The sequence below is a fragment of the Drosophila persimilis genome, unplaced genomic scaffold (assembly GCF_003286085.1).
Source record: "Drosophila persimilis strain 14011-0111.01,24,50 unplaced genomic scaffold, DperRS2 tig00000000-arrow-pilon, whole genome shotgun sequence".
NCBI lineage: Eukaryota > Metazoa > Arthropoda > Insecta > Diptera > Drosophilidae > Drosophila > Drosophila persimilis.
The window spans coordinates 8,974,542-8,995,754 of NW_020825288.1; the positions used below are offsets into that span (position 1 = coordinate 8,974,542).

Sequence of the window (21,213 nt, forward strand, 5' to 3'; positions counted from 1 at the left end):
ATTTTTTACTTCTCAACCAGACTTTAGCAATTACGTTTGCCTAGGTCCGAACCGAGTGATATTGTCAGTCGACGTATTTTCCAGCTTCTAGTATGAGTTCAAGTAGATATTAAATTAGCTTACCGGTTCGTTCGGTGTTCGGTGGCAAGGTGAAGTCGCTACAGCTTCCCAACAACAACAACGACTACAACGGTTGCTGCAAGTACTCGTATAATATAAATATGGAATACGTTTAAGTAAACGTAGTAAATGAAAATGCCTCGATTCTGGTATTACCCAGGCATCACATCACACTCAATTCATCAATTGCACTCGAGTCGTCGGGAGGTGGCCAGGCCCCACAGGCACATCGGATATATATAGGCCAGATAAAAGCCAGCTCCGCTGCGAGTTATCTCTCATTCGCCAACTGCGACTAACTCGATTAGGCGGTGACTTTAACTGTGATACTGACAGTGACAACTTTTCACAATGTACATAATTGGATTACTCGTGTGCGCGGGCATGTTGATGACGCTTCTCGACGGCATCGAGGGCGTCGAATTCTATACGGAAAAGCGTAAGTGCATCGTTAATGTGTGTGTGTGAGGGTATGGCAAAGGTTAACTCTTGTCGGAAAATTACCTCAAATCATGTTGCACCTTGTCTAATGCGGAAACTTTTAATATTACAGCCGCTTACCTTGAATCGTGTCGGATCTATGAGCCCGAGTTCACCAACTGCTCAACACGTTCGATTCAGAAATTCATGAATCAGGTAATCAAAGGTGAGGCTACAGCTTATCAAAACTTTCCTCGCTCATGGAAATGTTTCATTCGAAAGGTATACCCGAGATATATGAATCTTTTGGACCCATTGACCCCATGAAACAGGATCAGCTGGTGTTCAAGCAGGACAACAGCGATATTGCCACCATTTCGGCCAATCTTACGGAGATGCTGATACACGGCTTTGGCAAGATGGTGATCAAGGAGAGCAAGTGAGTATCGATTGCATCGCCTCGCACTTGGCAACAGTGTTCGCATATCGAGAGCGAACAAAAGCTGTTTCGTGGAGGTTTTTGGTGTGGAACATTGGATTGATTTGAATCTTATTCAAGGGTCAGCAAAAAAGACTTTAGCTGGCTGACAAAGATCTACTTGCCAACAATGCGCTTGGATTGCAAATATAAAATGATCGGACGCATTCTGCTAGTGCCCCTCCGAGGAGGTGGCAACATGTCCATGGAAATAGGTAAATATATCTGTATAATGGTAAATCAGTCACAGTTAAACAACTGAGCTTTACTGATATATAGATGACCTCAACATACTGATGAGCACCAAGACACACCTCTACGAGAGGGGCGGTTACACCTTCTACAACGTGACATCGGTGCGGGTGAGCCTGAAGGTCGGAAAGGTAAAGACCAATATGGAGAATCTGTTCAATGGCCGCAGCAAGGAGGTGGAGCGCGGCACCAATCAGTTCTTCAACGACAATTGGCGGGATCTGTTCGAGGCATTGCGTCCTCTGGTCGCCGAGACTGTGGAACGGACGCTGCTGAAGCTGCTGCAGAAGGTGTTCAATCTGATACCCGCCAACTTTTTCGTGGAGGACATACCCAACTCCCTGACCCTGTACGGCCGAAAGACGGAAATGATCGCGTAGGAAGAAGAGTGTTTGTTTAATTTATACCCTGGATGGTGTTCCAGCTGCTTACGGCTAACTGTTAGTGTAAAGTACGAGTAATAAATGCTAATCTTAGAAGGTAACCTAAACATGGCATGGCACAGTGCTCCTGCTACATCCGGCCACAGTTCGAGTTCAGTAGAACCAGTCGTACTTGAGATAGTCGCCCTCGTGCTTTAGGGCCGCAATCGAGGTGTGCCGCACGTGTCCGGTGCGTGCAAAGATTCGTCGATTGCCCACCGGCTGCAGGGTTCGGAAGTTGTCCACCAGCGCCCCATCCTGCGTGTCCGACAGCTGACGGAAGCGAGAGATCTGCTTCGGGGAGATGGGAATGGGATCGGAGTACAGGATCCAGGTGACGGCCTCCGAGCAGGGAGGCGTTGTCAGGGAACCTAAAATGAAACCAGAGACAGCCAAAGATTAATAGAGATTTGTCATCTCGGATAAACATCTGTTGTTATTGACATCGATTCGCTGTCATCTAATCAGTGGGCTTTCAATTCCACTTAGAGCCTCGCCTGAATGCTAATTGGGTGTGCACATAGATGCTTAATAGTAGATGCTCCCACCCCCTGGGATACGTACCCTTGTAGGTGTAGAACTTGTCCACGTCGACGCCGGCTATCAGGGATGACAGGGAGAAGGTGACATTGAGGGTGGCCTCCTGGTTGGCGTCGGCTATCAAATGCAGATGACGATTAATGGTCACCAGACCCTGACCCTCGTCCTCGTCGAGCTGTGGGGATTCGGGTAGATAGACGTAATGGGTTAACAAATCATTCGCGTTGTTGTTCCTTTCTCAAATCTGTACTCACATTGAAGAAGAATCCGAGAACGGCAGCGCCATCAGGATGATTGAGAGCCTCCCCGATAGTCGCGTACTTCTTGTTGCGATGCACAATGTGCATCTCCATGGTGTAGCGGATGTCGTTGATGACGTGCTCGGAGCCACGGTTGTTCTTGTCGCCCCAGTGGAAGTGCAGGCCCTCCACCTCGTATTCGCCGGACAGCTTCGCCCCCCGAATGTAGGGCAGGAAGTCCTCCTCCGCGTTGCTCGCATTGACCTTGGGTATACCGATGGAGACTGCAAGAGCATGGCCCATCAATCAACAATCCACCGTCACTGGACAAACGTCTTTCTCTCTCTCACTCGCTCTCCACTTACCCGTGTGTCCGTTGTTGACCATTTTCAGGGGATACGGCAGAAGGTTGTGGTAGCCAATCATATCCACGGCAGGCATATGTACGGGTATGGTCTGCAAAAGGGATAATTACGGCCGATTAGTTGTCTTCTTTAGTGGGCTTACGAGGTAATTAGGCGGCCTCTTACCCGGCTCGTGGTGATAGCAATGGGCGACTGTGTCTTGCCGGCACAGTGGCCATGGTGGCGGGCCCAGCGTCGTTGGTTGGGCTCCGAGTAGCCAAACACATGACTGCTGACAGCTGGAAAGGACATCAGGAAACGGTTTGGTTAGCAAGATGATCCTTAATGAAACAAAGCCTGTTCCCCCTTGGAATGTTCACCGATTAAAGTGTTTTCCCCATTTGCAGACACCCCGTCATCGTATTGAACGATCACGTGCCGAGTGTCTTTCACCCCGCACCCATTTCGACCTTCTCGCGGATCCTATCTCTGACATGTAGGAGCACTTGTGAATTACGGCATAATAGATGGCACAGCAAACAAATATGAAATGTTTTTCTGCGGCAGTCAATGGACGGACAGACAGACAGACAAGTGGCTAAATCTATGGGAAAACAACACACAGAAGGCACAAAGAGCATGAGCCCCAAGGGCACGTTCTGGCCGACAAATTAGATATCGCAGTGTTGATTTAGATATATGTAGTATTGTACGATAGATAATGGTGAGCGCAAATAATTTTCATTAATTTTCACAGCTAGCGAACGAAAGTTACGCGAACAATTCCATGAAATGTTCCGCTAAGGCGAAAGGAAATACTTGTTTAAAGGCTAATTTGCATGTGATTGGTGATAATTTCTGTTTGAAAAGCTTCGATCCAAATTAACATATCATATGACACTGTTTTCCATTGAGCGGCGATGGGGAAGGAGACAGAGAGAGAGAGAGGGAGAGAGTGTCTGCAGAACTTTTTGGTGTTGCTGTTTGTGGCAATACGAGTCCCAGTTTGATAAATTAGTTTAATTAGTTGGTTTATTTATTATAATATTATGAATATTATTTATTTGTGGCGCGCTTATAATTGGTTGGGTAATCAATTAATTCAATTTATTCTCCTGTCATCTATGACCATTAGATATTATGTCATCCACCAAGTACATATACCATTTAATTTCATTATTTTGTGACAAGTGTGTTGTAAACAAATTTCGCCGATAGATAGATACTCGTACTCGTAGATAAAATAGATTGCGGAGCTCGTACGCTCGTATAATCAAATTAAAGATTACTTTTAAGGATCCTAGAGATCTTCCGATTATAATCAATCAAATGTTATCTACATACAAAGATACCATTTACATGTTATGCAAGTTCCCATAATAGAACAATCTAAGTAATTCGCCGCACCATGTATGACCATGCTATCTATCAAAATCAATGGGTTGCCATAAAATGTACTAATTGACAGTTTCAAGTGTAATAAATACCATTCAACTGCTCGAAATTAGATTCGTGGAGTGCGTACTTATGACTGTTAATGCCGAGATCCCTCCCGCGAATGACAGGGGAACCCGCCGAATCAGCCAACATATTTACTCGTAATAGATACGAGTATGAGGTGTCACACATCTGGCAATAATTAAACGACGAAATTTCAACGGAATAGATATCGATTTATGGTCGCTATTTCTGTACTATCGTACAAAAACAATATGAATCACATTACAGTGGATCAAACACGAAATGACATACAAAATACTTTAGAACTTTAACTTCAAATCCGTATCCTTGAACTCAATAATTACCTTGAGACCAGCAGATCACCAAGAACGAAGCCTCGAATATTATAGCCAATTTCATGGTTGAGTTGATTATTGTTATTTAGATGTATCTATTGTTTAATGAGAACTGAGCTCCTTTTAAGCGATTGTAGCACCTTACGATCGGGTGACAGATTCTAAACTGCGCGGACGTTCCGTTTGCGAGGCACCTTCACAACTTCCTCAGCAGGCAGTCAACGAACTACTTGAAAATTCGAAAGCTGAAATCCCCGCCCGAAGCGCGTGCACCGCACACAGATACACTTGCACACACACACGCACACACATGGGCTTCGAGGCGCACGAACAGCCGCCGCCGACGACGATCGATCGACCGATGGATGGATGGAGTGCTCTGCTGCCTGCGTAACTCTGTCGGGGATCGGGGAAATCGGAAGGTGCAATAGAATGACCAAAAATCTAAATTGATGCACCACACTGCGTATACTTGACGTGGCAAGAGCCGCCTGCCGATAGAGCCTCCTGGGCAAAGGCCACAGACCGAATCGATCCCACGGGCGTGCGAGTGCGAGTGTGATTGTCAAAATCAAACGGAAAAATTCGTCATAATTCGCACCTAATGCCAATGGCAAACACCAGAGTGGTAACTGCTTTCGATCATTTTTGATAATATTTTGTTTTGCATACAATTTTACTGATTTATTTATTTGCATAAGGCCAAAACGGGGCTGGAACGGGGGTGTTCTTGGTGGTAGCCGTTACTAAGCCAACAAGTCGCGACGTCATGCAGAAAGCCGCTAATTGAACGCGGGGTCTTCAGAGCACACCGAACATCCGTCGCCAGCAATCGGGGCAAAACAGAACAAATTCATTGAGCGTTTTTCGCACGTTTTACAGTTTTTGCGTTCGAAAAACTCTAGTTTTTTGTATGAGCGGGCGATCTGTAACGTCGCATTTACACTTGTATAGGAAGTTCGTGATCTACATGAGAATGTGGGAATCGTAAATGGCATATAGAACAAACTGATAGCTATTTATATCTTTATGATAGGCTATGCACAGCCACGCGAAGTCAGGTAGTTGGAATTGATCGATATGTCTGGGAATTTGAATGCCAAGGCTTACAGCGGACTTCCATTGGAGTGGGCCATATTGCTGAATTTGGGGTTCTTCCAAGGAGAAGTCTGACACTCAACCAGTCCAATTAAAATCGTTTAATCGCGTATTGCCATTAATTTTGGTTACCAGTTCTAGTCGGTCCATTCAGCTTGGCTCTCCGCTGCCCCATTTAATTGTTTGAACACGATTCTGATTGTTTAGAGCCTCGCATCATCATCATTGCCCAAAAAGGTGTCAATCTTCGATGTTCGGCCAGCAAACAATCGTATGATTATCACATGAGCAGCTTGGACAAAGGACTGCCCCATCATCATCCCACATCGATGGGCTTCTTCCAACCAGGCCAATTGATAATGCAAACTGCTGACAAAACACTGATCTACAGATAAACCACCTCATTATTTGCTAGATTACGCCTTCGAATCGATCAACTAAGTCAACTGCCACTCGGCAAATATGTAGGTAAATATGAATACGAGTGGTAGAATAATTAATCAAATATGTTTTTCCTTTTGTGTGGCGGCACAGCACTCACGTGACTGCAATTAGCAACTGCAAAGTAAACTGTTGTTTATCAGCCACCGGGACTTGTGACTAGAACTAGACTAGAGATAGTCGTTTAACCAAGTAGTTACTCTCCGAACATCATTGTGTATTCACAGAACGCACCAATAACTCAATTATTAAGCTATCATCAGAATCCAATTCAAATTGACGCGATTTTATGACCGATCTGTCTGGTAATAAGTAAATTCCCGATCCCATGCATATGCTTAAAAAACCATTAAAAGGGGCGCTTAAATCTGGCGCATACAAATTAGGCCAGCGAAACAGGCGGACGGGCACACATCGGCGTGTTCTCTCCACCTACTAGTTATGCATAGATTCGGCGCACCTGCGGGACGCGACGCCGTGCCAGGCATCCTCAATACGCGCTACAGTTTTATCAATTAAAAAACACCTACATATATAGACGCGAACGCGGGGTCTGGTGCTCCGTATGGAATACTCTATCGGTAGCCAGATATAAGTAGTGCTGACGTCATGCTGCCCGCCGCCCACGGACATGTCCGAAATGTCAGAGGGGAGTTTATTTTTGGCCAGAAATCGCATTCCCTGTCCACGCGGGGGCTTAAAAATAGAAAACGTTCCAGGTAAACCACACATTGATTATCAGTTATAATTGATTAGCGGAGGGACGCTGTCGGATAGGATTTTGTTGCCCTAACTTTTACAATTGATTCCCTGAAGAATGCCTTATCGAGTGTTTTACCGTATCTCCTGGCCAGATCTTGCGGCATACTTTTGCGGGCAGCGCCTAAAAGTCACTATGAAACGTACAAAATCTTTATTACAATTGCAAATAATTAATTAAATACCATAATGAATAATTTAAATAATGGGGGGACAAACATCGTGTAAAGTAACAAATTTCAAATGCAACAAAATATTGGTTAAGGAACCGCTTTAAATGGCAGATTTAGAGGTTAGGATTCCAACTTTGGTAAATAGTTTTTGACTTTTGACTTTTTGGTCGAGAATTTACAAAATCAGTCGAAATAAGGTCTAAGAAGCGTTTTGTCGAAACTAAAAACTACTATTCGACGTGTTTTGCACTTAAGGTCAACGCTGTATGTAGATGTACATATAAATATAAAAGATTTCACTTAATTTCAAGAAAGTCACACGGTTACATTTTGACTTTTTGCTTATTCTGGTTATCTTTTTGGTAGATTCACCGATTGGATGGAAAGTTCTTTCCACAATTCTCCTATCAGCTGCTTTGTAAATATAAATATAGAAAAGGTTCAACTTTATCTCCACTGAGTCGTGATGTGGTCCATGTGATGCATGTTTCTGGTTTGTCATAGTCCTTTAGTCCTCTTTCTGCTCCTTGGCGGACAGGAAGAGCTTCTGGCACGTGTAGGTCAGAGAGTCTATAAAAGCAAACGTAATAAACCCGTAAAAATGCTATACACATGAGAGCGTAGGAAGAAAAACTCACCAATCGTGTGCTGCACCCATTTCGGTTTATTCTGCCACACGACTCCCACATAATAGAATGGTATGCCAATTAGGGTGATTAATACACCCATTCCGACCTCGTAGGGCGCCACATAGATGGGCACGACAACAAGGAAGGCGCAGACGACGACAAACACTGCGGGTATCCACAAAGAGACCTGTCCACCAAGCAATGAAATGGCAATAGATTATATAATATTCATGACTCCACACCGCTGGCTAAACTCACTTTAATTGGCCTCTCCATGCAGGGGCGTGTGTAGCGGAAGTATAGGACAGCCGACACCGAGAGCATGATGAAGAACGACTCCACAATGCTGCTATAGGTGATCAGTACATAAACATCGCTCACCACGAGCATCACAATGGAGAGAAAACACTACGAACGGGAGGGGAGAACAGAACCAATTACAAGGCAATTCGAATACTTCTTTTGTGCGCCAATTTGTGGGCCACACTCACCAGAAAGACCAGCGACGGCAGGGGAGTATAGCTCTTCACACTTATGTGGGACAGAATCGCCGGCATGTGGCCATTGCGGGCGCCTACAAAGCACATGCGCGACGAGGTCATAATGTGCACTGAGAGGCCGCCAAAGGCAGAGATGGCCACCATGACGGGTATGATCAAAGAAAATCCACCGAGAATTTTATTGCCAAATGTCTGCAGAGAGAAAAGAGAGAAGAGTGTGTTTTATATTCCGGCTTCGATTGATGCACACAATTGGTTAAGTGATGCTCACCACAGCAATGGCATTGGATGCCATCATCTCGGATGGGGAGAGAACTGCCAGATAGGCCATATTGGCCAGCACATAGATACCGGTGACCAGAGGCAAGGAAATGTAAATAGCACGTGGCAGATTGCGGTAGGGGTCGCGCAGCTCCTCCGTCATGAAGTTCAAATAGTTCCAGCCGGCATACGAAAAGATGCCCGAGTAGAAAGCCACCGACAGCTTGCCGGGGTCAGTCTGAGTGTTCTCGAAGGGCTTATCAAAGTTCTCCACATGGCCCATTAGCATCCACACCAGGCCAACGATAATTATCAGCACGAGGGCGGCAATCTTCGTAAACATGATGATGTTCTGCATCTTCGTTGTCACTTTCATGTAGTACGAATTTAGGTAGGTGAGGAAGCATATAGTGACGGCAGCCAGCAGCTGCAGGGCAATTTTCGGTATCTCGCAGGCGCTATCGAAGAATGGTTCCAGCACATAGGATGCAAACGTCAGTCCCATAATGGCATTCGTCGTGGGTCTGCAAAAACAAAACAGAGAAGAGATAAGCAAATCGCACCGAATCGTTGGAAAGTTTACTCCGGCTGAATTCTGAGATTATCTCTGATCATTATCTTGTCACAGACTTTAATGCAAACGAATGTTTGGTCTTATCGGCGATTCAAAATAGCAAAAATACCAAACAGTAAAACAGTTAATGCAACACAGACATGGCATGGTCCCCCCCCAATAAATCCATTTGTGGCGTTTCGATGTGTAGGTACCGTGCCGGTGATAGATTACAGGTGATAATGAATGTGTTTCTGTTTTCATGAAATCGCTGGCTTAACCTTGACAGACAGCACGCACTAACTACAGACTGGTTGTTTCCATGTCGATCCGAACCCGTGCCTCAGCCCGGCCCAGCCCGTCCCTCAGTGATCTAATCTGTTCCAGCGATCCAATTAAGTAATTGACCCCATCTGAAATTGAAGCCGAGAGAATCTAATTAAACCAAAAGAGACACTCACACAAATATCATCATTGCATCCCAGAGATACAGGAAAGCCGGCAGTGATCCGTATGCCTCGAAGATGTACGCGTAATCTCCGCCCGACTTCGGTATGGCAGTGCCCAGTTCCGCGTAGCAAAGAGCTCCAATCATGGACAGCAGGCCGCACAGCACCCAAATGACGAGTGAAGCGCCCACCGATTCCACCTCTCGGAGCACACCCTTGGGCGAAACGAATATTCCAGAGCCAAATATGATGCCAAGGATGATGGCCACGCCTTCCAGCAGGCCCAGCTGTTTCTTCATCACCACGCGACTGCTGTCCGACTCGGCGGAGCCCTCGCGTTGTGGATCCTTGACACCTGCCGACGCCCCCGCAGCGGGAACAATGCTGGGCGGATTATCAGAGCTGGGGGTAAGCAGAACCATTTCGCTGGTGGGCGACTGCAGCTCGTTGGAAGGCATGATGATGTGATGTGATGTCCGCAGCCGACGGCAAACACTATCTACGCACGCAACTGTCGACGGTCGAAGCAGAAATGGACTACGGAGCCTCCTCGGCCAGTGTCCAGCTAATTGATTAAGCGCCGCAAGTAGAGTGTGTGTGTGTGTTATTTATATAAGGGCTTGTCTGTGTGTGGGTGTGTGGGCTGCTTCAATTGTCGTTGGCGGCTTATCATTCATTTACTCTCACTCTCGCCCTCTGCTTCTTGCCAACACACAACCATATTCTTCTTATCTGCCGGTTAGCGGACTTTGTTTTGCTCTGCGCTTCGTGTGTGTTGCTATCTCGCTTGCACTTCGAGGGGCACTTCTACTTTGCCGCGTTTAGCATGTGCAAAATGCTACTTTTGCTACAAATTTGCGATTTTCCAGATGAAGGGCGATGATTGCTAATTAACTAATGTCGCTTTAACCATGTAATTATGTAATTTTATTATAAATCAATTAAATTAGGACACTTTTTTTGCTGAGTTTTTTAACCCCACGTTTTCAGCAATACGGCAGTGTGACCATACGATGGCAAAATACAAAATACCAAAGTTTCAGCGGATGGAACAGGGTGTTTTATTTTTAAATGTTACATTATTTTTACAAGAAAATAAGTTTTTGTTCTTTTTACAACTTCCGTCTTTTCCTTGGATTAATAGTTGCTGTACGTCTACTTTTTGTCCTTGGCCTGGAGCTTTGAGTGAATCATGTCCTTGAACTGGGACAGTATCTTGTTCTCCCGCTTCTGACGCTCCTCCTTGCTGAACATAGCCAGGGCCCGCTTCTCGTCCGCGGAGTACAGCTGATTCTCCTTGCGGATACGCACAGCCTCCATGCGTCGGTGCCGACTGCCGCTCATCACGTAACCCACGGATTCGAAGTTGGCGATCTCATCGGATGTGAGGCCGATTTCACCACGACGCGGAATGCGCTTGCCATCGGCTATGTAGGCAGCCATGGCGGCTCCTTCTCCTGGCAGCAGTGCGCGTCCGAAATCCTTTTGGTTTAAGCTGCCAGAAGGGCGCAGTGATGGACCCACATCCTCGTCGTTGTTGCCTCCATCCTTGGACCGTGATTTGCTTCCGCCGGACGATGACTTCTTGGACTTTGCAGCCTTGTCAGACTTGCGCTTCTTCTTTTTGTTTTTCTTGTCTTTTTTTGAGGCAGAAGACTTCTTTTTTGGTTTTTTAATGCCCTCGGCCGTCTTCTCCAGCCACTCGTCCCCGTCCTCGCCTTCAGAGCTTGAGCTGTCGCTGGAGGAGCTATCATCGCTGGAATCGCTGCTCCCAGAGCTGGACGCCGATGAAGATGTTTCCGAGGAACTCGAATCTTTCTTGCTCTTTCTCTTCTTTGACTTTTTGGATTTCTTCTTTGACTTCTTATCCTTTTTCTTGCCCTTTCCCTTCTTCTTCTTCTTTTTCTTCGGACCCACGTAGGAGCCCTTCACAAGTTTCACATCGTCTAGCTCAGCCCGTGTCGGGCTCTTGCTCCAAACCTCTGGTACGCCCTCCTCGCCAATGCGTACACGTTGTTCGCGACGAGCATCGCCAGCTCTGGTGTCAGAATAGGAAGGCGCACCGCCTCCACGGCCTTTGTAGTTTGATGATCGGGTAGATGGCTCCGCTGGATCGTCCATGAAGCTTTTGCCTCCAGAAATCCAACCTTTGAAGGGATTTTTGCTCTTTTCATTATATTCCCTGAAACGGTCATTGGGCCAGCGATCCACAGCCTTGGGCGGTAGTTTCGGTACCCTAGCACTGTTGGACCTGGGGTCACTGCTGCTGGTGCTGCTCCCCTCACTGCTGGTCTCACTCGAGGAGCTGCTCGATGATAGAGAACGGGAGCGGGAGCGACGACGCCGTGGTGCTGATACTTTCTGCTGGGAGCGGCGTCGCTCGCGTTCATTTTTTCTACCTGAATGGGGCGAGCGTGAATTGCGACGAAGTCTGTCCCTCTCCTTAGAGCGAGGTGGCGACGGGCGGCGATCCTGCTTGTTGCTCACTCGTCTGTCGGAGCGGGAGCGTGCCTGGGAAACGGACCTGCTCCTGCGATGGGGCGACCGGCGGCGCACCGGCTTGTTGCTCACATTTCTGTCGGAGCGAGAGCGTTCCTCACGCCTTTCACGACGTCTTTGTGGACTGCGACTTCTGGTGCGCGAGCGCATTCTAATTTGTTATTAACTAAATTGCTTTTTATTTTCAAAACAAAGTGAAAATATATTTCGACCTTTTTAGAGAAAAAAAAAACAACAATGTGACCGCTGGTTATACCGTCTGGCCCTCAGAAATATTCCGAAATACCGTCTTATTTTCAAAACATACCGATAAAAACAAACGATCTTAAAATATTTATTTTTTTATGCCACATGTTCTTTAATATACCTTTAAGCTGAAATTTAATACATTTATTAGTTATATCATTATGCAGATGATTTTTGCTCAAATTAAATCAATTGGTTCAAGGTATATTTACAGTATATTTTTAAAATGTGGCAGCATATTTGGGTATATTTCTGTGGATCGGACAGTATATTTTATTGGTAAATCCGCGGTTACACCGCCTTTGTTTATACAAAATGCTATAAATTATTTAAAAAAGTAGGAGCACATAAACAAACCTCCCCGCAATGGTGCGGATAACGTGGCGTGGCAACTCCACGCAGGAGCTGCTGTAAGTCGCATTTTCTTGCTGGAGGAACCGTTTGTAATTGTTTTGTTATTGTTTTAGCTCGTCGTGTCGGCTGCGTTGGTCCTACATGAAGCACTGCTGGCACTCGCTCACCTTCAATGCCCATATGAACAGCTCCTATGCCTCGGATGTGTGCATGACACCCATCTTTTGGGTTGTGGACAACTACACCCACTGCCTGGGACCGGTACACAGGATAGAACCATATACTGCTAACCATTATGCTGATGCTGTATCCTCTTTCAGTTCTTTGTGATCGGAGTAGCTTGTCTGACCACTGCCGTCGTCAGCATTGCCTATTGGATTGGGTTCCCATTTTGGTTGGCCAAGGGCCAGTTGGCCTTGGCATTTGTTCTAATCGTCGGCAATTGGCTGCTCTTGAATGTCATATTCCACTATGTGATGGCTGTGATCACACCGCCCGGCCATCCGCCTGAGGGTGTATTGCTGGTGGAGGCAGTCACCATGTGTGGCAAGTGTGTGACTCCCAAACCGCCACGGACCCATCATTGTTCGGTGTGCAATCGCTGTGTGCTGAAAATGGATCACCACTGCCGTAGGTATATCAACTTTCAACCAATCCCCTGATATCTTTGAGTGTGCTCTTTCCACATAGCCTGGCTAAACAATTGTGTGGGTTATGGAAATCATCGCTACTTCTTCCTCTATATGCTTTACACCACGTTGGGTTGCCTATTTCTCATTTTGTTCGGCCTGGAGATTGGGTACAAGTATCTTTGGCTTGATCACGGGGAAAATTGGACAGAGCTCGAGCCCCTAGTGGGGCAGCCAGTGAAGTTTAACCTCAGTGGACACATTATTCCAGTGGTAATTCCATTAAAGAATCGTAGAGTGAATATTTAATCTTTTATCTATAATCGTTTTATCCATATGCCATTGTAGACACATCCCCATGAGTACGATGAGTTTGATCTGCCACCAGCCGTACACAATCTGCCCACGCCTGTCCTGGACACAGATGCCCCATCGCCTGGCCGGCGAAAGGCCCTGTGGTTCATGGCCTTCACCAATGTGGCCGTGGTAATAGCCTTAGGCACTCTGTGCGCCTGGCATGCGAAATTAATCACCCGCGGCGAGACAAGCGTGGAGTCGCACATCAATGAGGCTGAACGCAAACGCTTCCTCAAAGAGCAACGCATTTACATAAATCCGTACAATTTCGGAGCCAAAAAGAACTGGAAAATATTCCTGGGCCTTGTGCGTGGCAGGTGAGAGTCTTAGTCCCTGCGACTACGGACTGATTTTTCATTGAGTCTACTTGCAGATCCTTTTGGCGCACAGTTCTGTTGCCCTCGTGGCACAAGCCCGAGGGCAATGGCCTCAGCTTTCACACTGTCCACGATGCTTCCTTCGTGGATGAGTGGCCGTAGTGTCCTTAGGGACTTTTGTGATGTCAAAAACAGTCAATTTAGTGGCATTCCTGCTCTTAAGTTCAATGTCAGTATGCAAATAATTGTGTTCCGTCTTCAGCGCGTAGTCTAGTGTATTAATAATTGATATTCCAAAGTTTCCATAAATATAGTAGATAACTTAAGTGATAGATTATTTTTGTTTCCATAACGACTAAGAGCACAAACGCTTCACTTGCACAGCTGTTTAAAATAAATGACGAAATCCAATCAACAAAATAACCTGTTGTCGTTGCCCCTGGCAGCCTCTGTGCGCCGGTATGGCAACTTGTTGCCAGGACAAGGGTTTTGTCAATAACTTTACAGACGAAAACCACAAACAGGAAGATGTCGAAGGGTTCGGGCTCTGAAGATGAGCCGCTGGTGCCAGATGATTTCGATGATGATTTTTACCGAGAACTGGGCGAAAAGATACCAGAGGTGAGGTGTCAATGTCTTCCAAGCCAAAAATTCAATCTTATGTCTTTTTAATCTGCAGGCCACCAAAGCATTGCGGCAAAAGGACACTCCCAATAATGCGGACAATGTGCAACGGCTGCTCATCTGTGGCACCCGGTACAAGAACGATCTCCGCATGGAGCGGGATCGCGCCCAGGAGCTGCAAAAGACGATCGAGACTCTCGAAGGGCGTTTGGAGAATGCCGCTCGTGTGAGTAAGCTGGACATGGCCACCATTGAAGAGCTGCGTGGGGTTATAGGTGAGTGCATCAAGTGTAGCCACAGAAGAACTTTCTACTTATATCTCTTTTTCAGAGGGTGCTTGGAAGCAGAAGGATGCTGCTCAGATACGGGAACAGTCCGCACAGGATGAGGTGCTGAGTCTGCGCGAGAAACTGGACGAGTCCGAGCAAATGGTGGCCCATCTGAATGAGAAGCGTCTGGCCATGAGCAAGCGCGACGATGGCAAGGAACGGGAGCGTCTCACCGCTGAGATAAACGAGCTGAACAAGCGCCTGCAGATGCAGAGGTCCTGCACAGCAGAGCTGGATAGCACCATAGAGGGACTGGAAGCCAAGAACAAGGAATTGGTGAAGCTATTGGATGTGAGTGGACTCTAGGGAGGTTGTTTTCCGGCCTCAGAATCTATTCTTCGTTTAGGAAACCTCTACCGATGCCTGCAATCTGAAGCGAAAGAGCGATGCTCTGGCCAAAGAGCTGGCCACCATGAAGAGCGATGAGACCAAGTACCAGGAACAAATCTCCCACATGAAGTCCGCCAACGAGCACCTAACCAAAGTCAAAGTCCGTCAGAATCTGCAGATTCTGTCGCTGAAGACAAACCTCGAGCACTTGAATACGCAGCACAATGCGACGAGCAACAAGTTGGCAAAGCTTACCGTAGATCTGGAGTACGCTGTCCAGGAGCGGGACAAGAACAAGCGAGCCCTGAACCAGCGCATTAACCTGCTAAAGGTGCGGGAGGATGAGCTGATCAAAGTGCGGCAGGAAAATGGGAAGCTGGCCAAGTCACAGGAAACCATTGCCCGGAAATACGCAGGCCTGGACGAGTCCAAGCGAGAGGTGGAAGAAGAGAACATACGCCTCAAGTAAGTGCCAGGGTTTTCAAAATGCATCTAACACACTCTACTGCTATTGCTACACAGAACACAGTTGGGAACCCAGGACAAGGAGCTGGAGTCGATGCGTCGGGTGGTCCATCACTTTGAGAAGCACAACGAGAATCTCACCAAGGAGCGGGATGTTTTGCGCAGGGACTTGCAGGCGGAGCATCAACAGCTGGAGCAGATCACCGCCCAGCATCAGGAGTCACAGCACGAGGTGCGCGCCCTAACGGACACCATCACCACCATGGACATCAGGCTGAAGAAGCTCAACGAGGACGCCAACAAGTTGAAGAAGGAGAAGACCAAGAAGATGGATGAAATCCAACACTGGATTGATAAGCTGGATGCCTTGCAGAGTAAATGTTGTCCCAATCTGTCCTTATTTGCTTCTAAGACATGCTTCCCCTCTGTTCAGACGAAATGCGGTTGAAGGAGAACTACGAGATCGAACTAAAGCGCACTATTAGCGATCTGGAGGCCAAGTGTTCCAAGTTTCAGCAGCAGCACGACGTCTTGGCCAACGAGCGGCAGAGTCTGCAGCGGAATCTCCAGCTGGCCGACGATGATCGACAGAAACTTCGCGACCAGCTGGTCAATCTGCAGTCGCACATAGAGAAGCTAAAGGGAAAGATCTCCTATCGGGATGGGGAGCTGAACAAGCTGCAGCTGCAGATCGATCGCATGGAGAAGGAGCGCCGACTGCTGCGGAACGAGGTGCGACAGGCGCAGCTGGGGCAGCAGCACACCAAGGCCGAGCTGCTGGACAAGCGGAAGGAGAACGATCGCCATGCCAAGTCACTGCAGGAGGACGAGCAGCGATTGTCGCGCCTGCGCAAGGATGTGGACAACCTGATGAACGAGAAGAATGCCATTAGTGCGGCACTAACCAAGCGCAACGAGGAGTACGATCGACTGAAGCACACGTTGGAAAACCTGCAGACAGTCTACGACCAGGCGGAGCGTCAGTGCGGCCAGTGCCAGGACGATATGCGGCTGATGGGCGTGGAGATCAAGAATTTACGCACCGAACGCGATGTGCTGCGTGCCGATCGCGAGAGTGCAGCCGACTTGCGGCAGGAGCTGCTGCAAATGCATCGCATGCTCAATCAGGAGCGCATCAAGGCTCGCGCCCTGCAGGACGAAATGGTCACGCCGATGAATGTGCACCGCTGGCGTCTGCTCAGCGGCAAGGATCCCGAGAAAATGGATCTGCTCGAACGCATTCGAATCCTGCGCAAGCAGCTGCTCTCCCAAAACGTGGCCGCCCTGGAGCATGAGCGGGCCCTCAACGAGGCCCAGCAGCTGTATGCGGCCCTGAAAGAGTTTATGCTGAAGCTGCCCAGCCACAAGGTGCGAGCGGAGTTGAACAGCGTCAAGGTGGGTGGGAAACTCCACTGGAATCTATCCTTAATCCCTTAAATCTTTCCTTTCAGGCCACGCTATCTGCCAAGGAGCGTAAGCTGAGGGTTCTCAAGGCAGAGCTGAGTGTCAAGGAGGCGGACGAGAAGTCCAATGTCGTGAAGCTGGAGGAAATGCGCCTCAATCTGGCGCTAACCAAGACACAGCTGCTGGAGGAGAAGAAACGCAAGCAAAAGCTGCTGGAAGAACGCCAGCTCCTAGAGCAAATGCAGGCCCATTGCTACTCGGCGCCCCCACAGCTGCCACGAACACTAGGAGCGGGCTTTAAGATGGTCACCACCTTGATTTAATCACGAGTTACGAGCTGGAGCCGGCTGGAGCACACACAATAAAACCTCAGCTGCCATCGGCACTCAGTTTTCTTTTCTTGCAGTCGCCGTAGGCGGAAACGGAGGATTTCTCGGCGTAGTACTGCTCCGTGTACTTCTCCAGGCAGCGCTTGTGGACGGTTTCAAGACTTGCTTGGCTCTGGCCCTGTTGCTTCATTTTGGTCTGGCACTCCTTGATGAGACAGTCGCGGCTCTTCAGATCGATCTCGTTGATTATCAGCTCGGCCTTGATGACCCGCAACTGGTTTCTCTGCTGACGATTGATGCGCTGCTGGGTGCAGAGCTTCTCCCGGACACTGGGATCCGGCATGTGCTTGATGCGCGCCTTGAAGGTCTCGAACAATCGCTCCGAATCTTGCAGCTTGTTGGCCATATTCAGGCGTTCCACATTGAGGCGCATGTTCTGCTTGAGCAGGGCCTGGATCTTGCGTATGAGCTCGTAGCGTCGGGGGTCCTTGCCGAGTATCACGCGCCAGCGATGAATGTGCAAGGGACTGGCCATCTCCGATGTGAAGGCAGAGATACGTACGCGCTCCTGCATGAGCTGTCGCTCCAGTCGCACCACATCCTGACGCATGGCCGCCCTGTTGCCCACCTCCCGCTGCATGCACTGGTGGGACATTCGCAAGTTCACAATCTCCATTTTGAGCAGGCGAATGTCCTCCAGCCGCTGATTGTACTGCGACGTGCCCCTGTCGATGGCCGACTGCATGATGGCCTCCTTCTCGCGCAGCAGCCGCACCTCGTCGTTGCGCCTCACCATCTGCAGGCCCACCAAGCTCTTCTCCTTGTTCACCTCGTCCAGGGAGCAGGAGATTTGCTTGAAGCGCTTCTCGTCCTCGTCTATCGTGTGCTGTGCCTGCTCGAACCGGATCTTCATTTCGTGCAGATCGACGCGCGTGTTGGCCAGCAGCCGGTCTTTCCCGTGGATCTCGTTCTGCTTCTGCTTTACGGTGCTCTTCAGGTGATCGATCTGATTACTCAGCGAGGAGATCTCCTTCTCGTTCGAGGCCACCGTGCCAGACAGCTGGTTGATCTGGTGCGTCAGCCGGGTCACAGTGGCCTGCAGTATCTGACGATCGCGCGTGCACAGGTCCATCGTTTTGAGCAGCATCACCCGTTCCGAGTGGGCGATCTCCATTTGCTTCTTGGCATTCATGAAATCCTGATGCTTGCGCTGCAGCTCTTCTTGGATAAACTCCAGTCGCTCGGTCTTTATCTGCAGCGTCTCTACGAAAGGAGGAGGTTTTAATGGGTTCCTAAGATCCCGGAAGTCACTTAAATGCCTCACCTTCTATGCTCTCGATCTTCTTGTGCGCTTCATTGATCTCCACGGCCAGCTCTCGCTTCTCCCGGGTAATCCTCTGCACCGTCAGTTCCTTCTCGTCCAGCTTCTTGTTGGCCCGCAAGAGGTCGACATTCACATCCTGAAGTTGAGAACGAATAGAGGCCATTCCATGGCGTAGTCCGGCGACCACATCATTAATGCGACCAATCTCCAGTTGTAGCTTGCCCCGGGCGCGGTTAATGTCGTCCTTCTGCTGGGTAATCTCATCCAGCTTGGCCATCGTTATTGATTGCTTCTTCTCCATGGCTTTGATCTCGTTGCTGCCAACAGAGTGAGGAAGGGAGGGTCATTAGGGTGGTATCCACCCTGGAAGAGGAGACTTACTCTTTAACTATGATCTGATCATTCAAGTCGGAGTTCTTTTTGACAAGCTGAATGAAGCGACGTTCCAGCAGCACAGCATCGTCGGTTTTCTTTTTCAGATCGCGATCAACGTTGCGCCGATAGGCCTCCAGCTCTTCATTGTCCCGGCGAAGGGCATTGTTCATGTCCTCCGACAGCTTGAGGTTCATCACCAGACGGTTCTTCTCCTCCTGCTTGTGGTGGAATGTCCTGCTCACCGTATAGTTCTCGCGGGAGAGACGTTCATTGGTCAACTTGAGCCTGTCGTTCATGGCCATCACTTCGGACTTTTCCTTTTCGATGTACTTTAATATATGCAGGGTCTGCAGGGCTGCATCCAGTTCCTTCTGCACTGACATAATTCTTTCCTCGTAGACCTCGCAGTCCTTGCGATGCTTGGATATAAGCTTGAAGCTGTCGGACTCCAATATCTTGAGGCGAATCTGCTGGCCAGCGATGGTCTCGCGCAGCGACTGGATCACCGAGTCCAGAGTTTCGGAGTAAATGCGATTCAGTTCCAAACGTTTCTGATAATCCTTCAATTCACCTGCCACACGGTCGCGTTCTCTGTAGACCATGCCACGGATGCGGGTCTCCTTCCTGAAAATCGCACAAGGAGAATCCTTAGAAAGGACACTCCTCTTGGATATGTTTCAGTTAACCTACTGACTGAGACGATTCTCCTGGGCCTCGGCCCTTGTGAGACGTGGTGCGCCTTGAACGAGCGTCGATAGTTGATCCTGCATGAGGGCCTCCCGATGCTTCACTGCGTCCGTGGTCCGCCAGGAGTCGGCCAGGGCCTCACGCAGCTTCTCCATCATCGCCTCCGATATGGCCGTTGTCCGCAGGGCCAGGTCCAGCTTCTCGTCTGCCATCACCACCTTCACGTGCATGGCCACGCCGTTTTCCACTTCACTGACGTACCGGGAATGGATCCTCGCCAGAATATCCACATATCGTTTGACCTTGGACGCCACGGAGTTTTGCCGCGCCGACAGGTGCTGCACAAGCTGGTAGGATGTGGCAAAGAATCCCTCGTCTAGATCTTCAATTAGGTCGAGCTGCGCGACCTCCAGTTTGTCCGGAAACAGCTCTTCCAATGGCACCTCTGGCTCTTCCGGGACGACGGCTTTGGTAGACCGGTTTTTGGAAGCATTGCGCTTTCGGGCGGACATTTCTCGACAATGAACGGGGTGGAAACCAAATCAAAGAAATGGACGAATTGAATGCACAAAAGGTGCAACGCAACGAAAGGGTGTGGGTGGGGTGTGTGTGTGTAAGAAGGGAAAAAGAAGCTCCCCTTGCAATTGAAACGAATAGTGTAATGAATGAATTCAAACTAAATCAATACCAACTACATGATTCTGATGTATTCAGAGAGGTCTACTAGACCTCTTGAGGGATGTTACCCTGCTTAGCGGTTATCCTTTTAGCCCAAGATAATTATTTCTAAGTCCAGAAAGATGATGACCTGAAATCCTGAGAGATAATTCTTGGCATGTACAACTTTTGAAGACTCTCATCTACTAGATTCCCAAATATTATTACAATCGATGTTGACAGTCAGAATGCAGAAAATAGGTTTGATTCTCACGCCTCGAAATCTTTCTCTCTCTCTGTGTCTCTTCCAGTGTGACTTAGCTTAGCTTTCCACCGCTCTTTTCTAGTGAGACTTTTACTTGTACGTGTCCGCGATCCTCGACCAAAAGACTACTGCTCTAACCTCACAATATGTTAGGTTAGGTAACCTTCACCTAACCTTACAATATGTATCCTTAATCATATCGTTAGGTTTATGGCAATGGGTATTCCATTTTTGAAGATCTTATAGATCTAAAACAGCGGTGGGCACGCTTCGAGTTAAGCCTCGTCCTGTAAACAATATGTATATTGTTTTTGTATGTAGTATTCTTATAATGAAAACTGCTCAAAACTTGGAGGCACAAATGTGCTCCACAACACAATAAAAACGATTTTTCCTTTTTGATTTTATTTAAGCATAAAATTGCATATATTTCTTAAACAGAGATGTTTACAGATTATTTCGTTTTGTTACACTTTTTTTTGTTGTTTTGTTTTATACAAGTTTGGATCAGAAAATATATATATATTGTATTGTATATATGTATCTTT

General features: G+C 48.0%; 7 protein-coding genes across 8 annotated transcripts; 3 read left to right on the forward strand and 4 right to left on the reverse strand.

Moving 5' to 3' along the window:
- Positions 1–381: 381 nt before the first annotated feature.
- Positions 382–1,754, forward strand: LOC6588618. Its single transcript, XM_002012981.2, has 5 exons — positions 382–559; positions 674–766; positions 823–979; positions 1,100–1,233; positions 1,298–1,754. The coding sequence occupies exons 1-5, from the start codon at positions 472–474 to the stop codon at positions 1,648–1,650; spliced, it is 825 nt and encodes a 274-aa protein (XP_002013017.1). The 5' UTR covers positions 382–471; the 3' UTR covers positions 1,651–1,754.
- LOC6587321 (carbonic anhydrase 2) lies at positions 1,643–5,907 on the reverse strand. Of its 2 annotated transcripts, none has more exons than XM_026994906.1 (6): positions 5,842–5,907; positions 3,002–3,114; positions 2,837–2,927; positions 2,487–2,755; positions 2,257–2,407; positions 1,643–2,063 (listed from the first exon to the last, which is right to left on the reverse strand). In XM_026994906.1, the coding sequence occupies exons 1-6, from the start codon at positions 5,882–5,884 to the stop codon at positions 1,807–1,809; spliced, it is 924 nt and encodes a 307-aa protein (XP_026850707.1). In that variant the 5' UTR covers positions 5,885–5,907; the 3' UTR covers positions 1,643–1,806. The 2 variants fall into 2 exon arrangements, with proteins under 2 accessions (XP_026850707.1, XP_026850706.1); XM_026994905.1 differs by lacking the exon at positions 5,842–5,907 and adding an exon at positions 4,621–4,818.
- Positions 5,908–7,048: 1,141 nt separating this feature from the next.
- On the reverse strand, positions 7,049–10,370 carry LOC6587362 (Y+L amino acid transporter 2). Its single transcript, XM_002012983.2, has 6 exons — positions 9,487–10,370; positions 8,483–8,996; positions 8,203–8,403; positions 7,970–8,119; positions 7,721–7,898; positions 7,049–7,652 (listed from the first exon to the last, which is right to left on the reverse strand). The coding sequence occupies exons 1-6, from the start codon at positions 9,930–9,932 to the stop codon at positions 7,591–7,593; spliced, it is 1,551 nt and encodes a 516-aa protein (XP_002013019.1). The 5' UTR covers positions 9,933–10,370; the 3' UTR covers positions 7,049–7,590.
- Positions 10,371–10,511: 141 nt separating this feature from the next.
- LOC6587365 (NKAP family protein CG6066) lies at positions 10,512–12,156 on the reverse strand. Its single transcript, XM_002012984.2, has one exon. It carries the CDS (start codon positions 12,121–12,123, stop codon positions 10,630–10,632), a length of 1,494 nt encoding a protein of 497 aa, XP_002013020.1. The 5' UTR covers positions 12,124–12,156; the 3' UTR covers positions 10,512–10,629.
- Positions 12,157–12,545: 389 nt separating this feature from the next.
- LOC6587368 (palmitoyltransferase ZDHHC16) lies at positions 12,546–14,208 on the forward strand. Its single transcript, XM_002012985.2, has 6 exons — positions 12,546–12,629; positions 12,687–12,834; positions 12,894–13,203; positions 13,264–13,475; positions 13,551–13,876; positions 13,933–14,208. Exons 1-6 carry the CDS (start codon positions 12,586–12,588, stop codon positions 14,036–14,038), a joined length of 1,146 nt encoding a protein of 381 aa, XP_002013021.1. The 5' UTR covers positions 12,546–12,585; the 3' UTR covers positions 14,039–14,208.
- Positions 14,209–14,334: 126 nt separating this feature from the next.
- LOC6587374 (cilia- and flagella-associated protein 58) lies at positions 14,335–17,351 on the forward strand. Its single transcript, XM_026984271.1, has 7 exons — positions 14,335–14,497; positions 14,556–14,775; positions 14,831–15,120; positions 15,176–15,624; positions 15,682–15,998; positions 16,058–17,019; positions 17,076–17,351. Exons 1-7 carry the CDS (start codon positions 14,405–14,407, stop codon positions 17,349–17,351), a joined length of 2,607 nt encoding a protein of 868 aa, XP_026840072.1. The 5' UTR covers positions 14,335–14,404.
- Positions 17,325–20,390, reverse strand: LOC6587210 (cilia- and flagella-associated protein 58). The gene is made up of 4 exons (XM_002012987.2): positions 19,747–20,390; positions 19,063–19,680; positions 18,682–18,998; positions 17,325–18,620 (listed from the first exon to the last, which is right to left on the reverse strand). The coding sequence occupies exons 1-4, from the start codon at positions 20,253–20,255 to the stop codon at positions 17,398–17,400; spliced, it is 2,667 nt and encodes an 888-aa protein (XP_002013023.2). The 5' UTR covers positions 20,256–20,390; the 3' UTR covers positions 17,325–17,397.
- Positions 20,391–21,213: the final 823 nt, after the last annotated feature.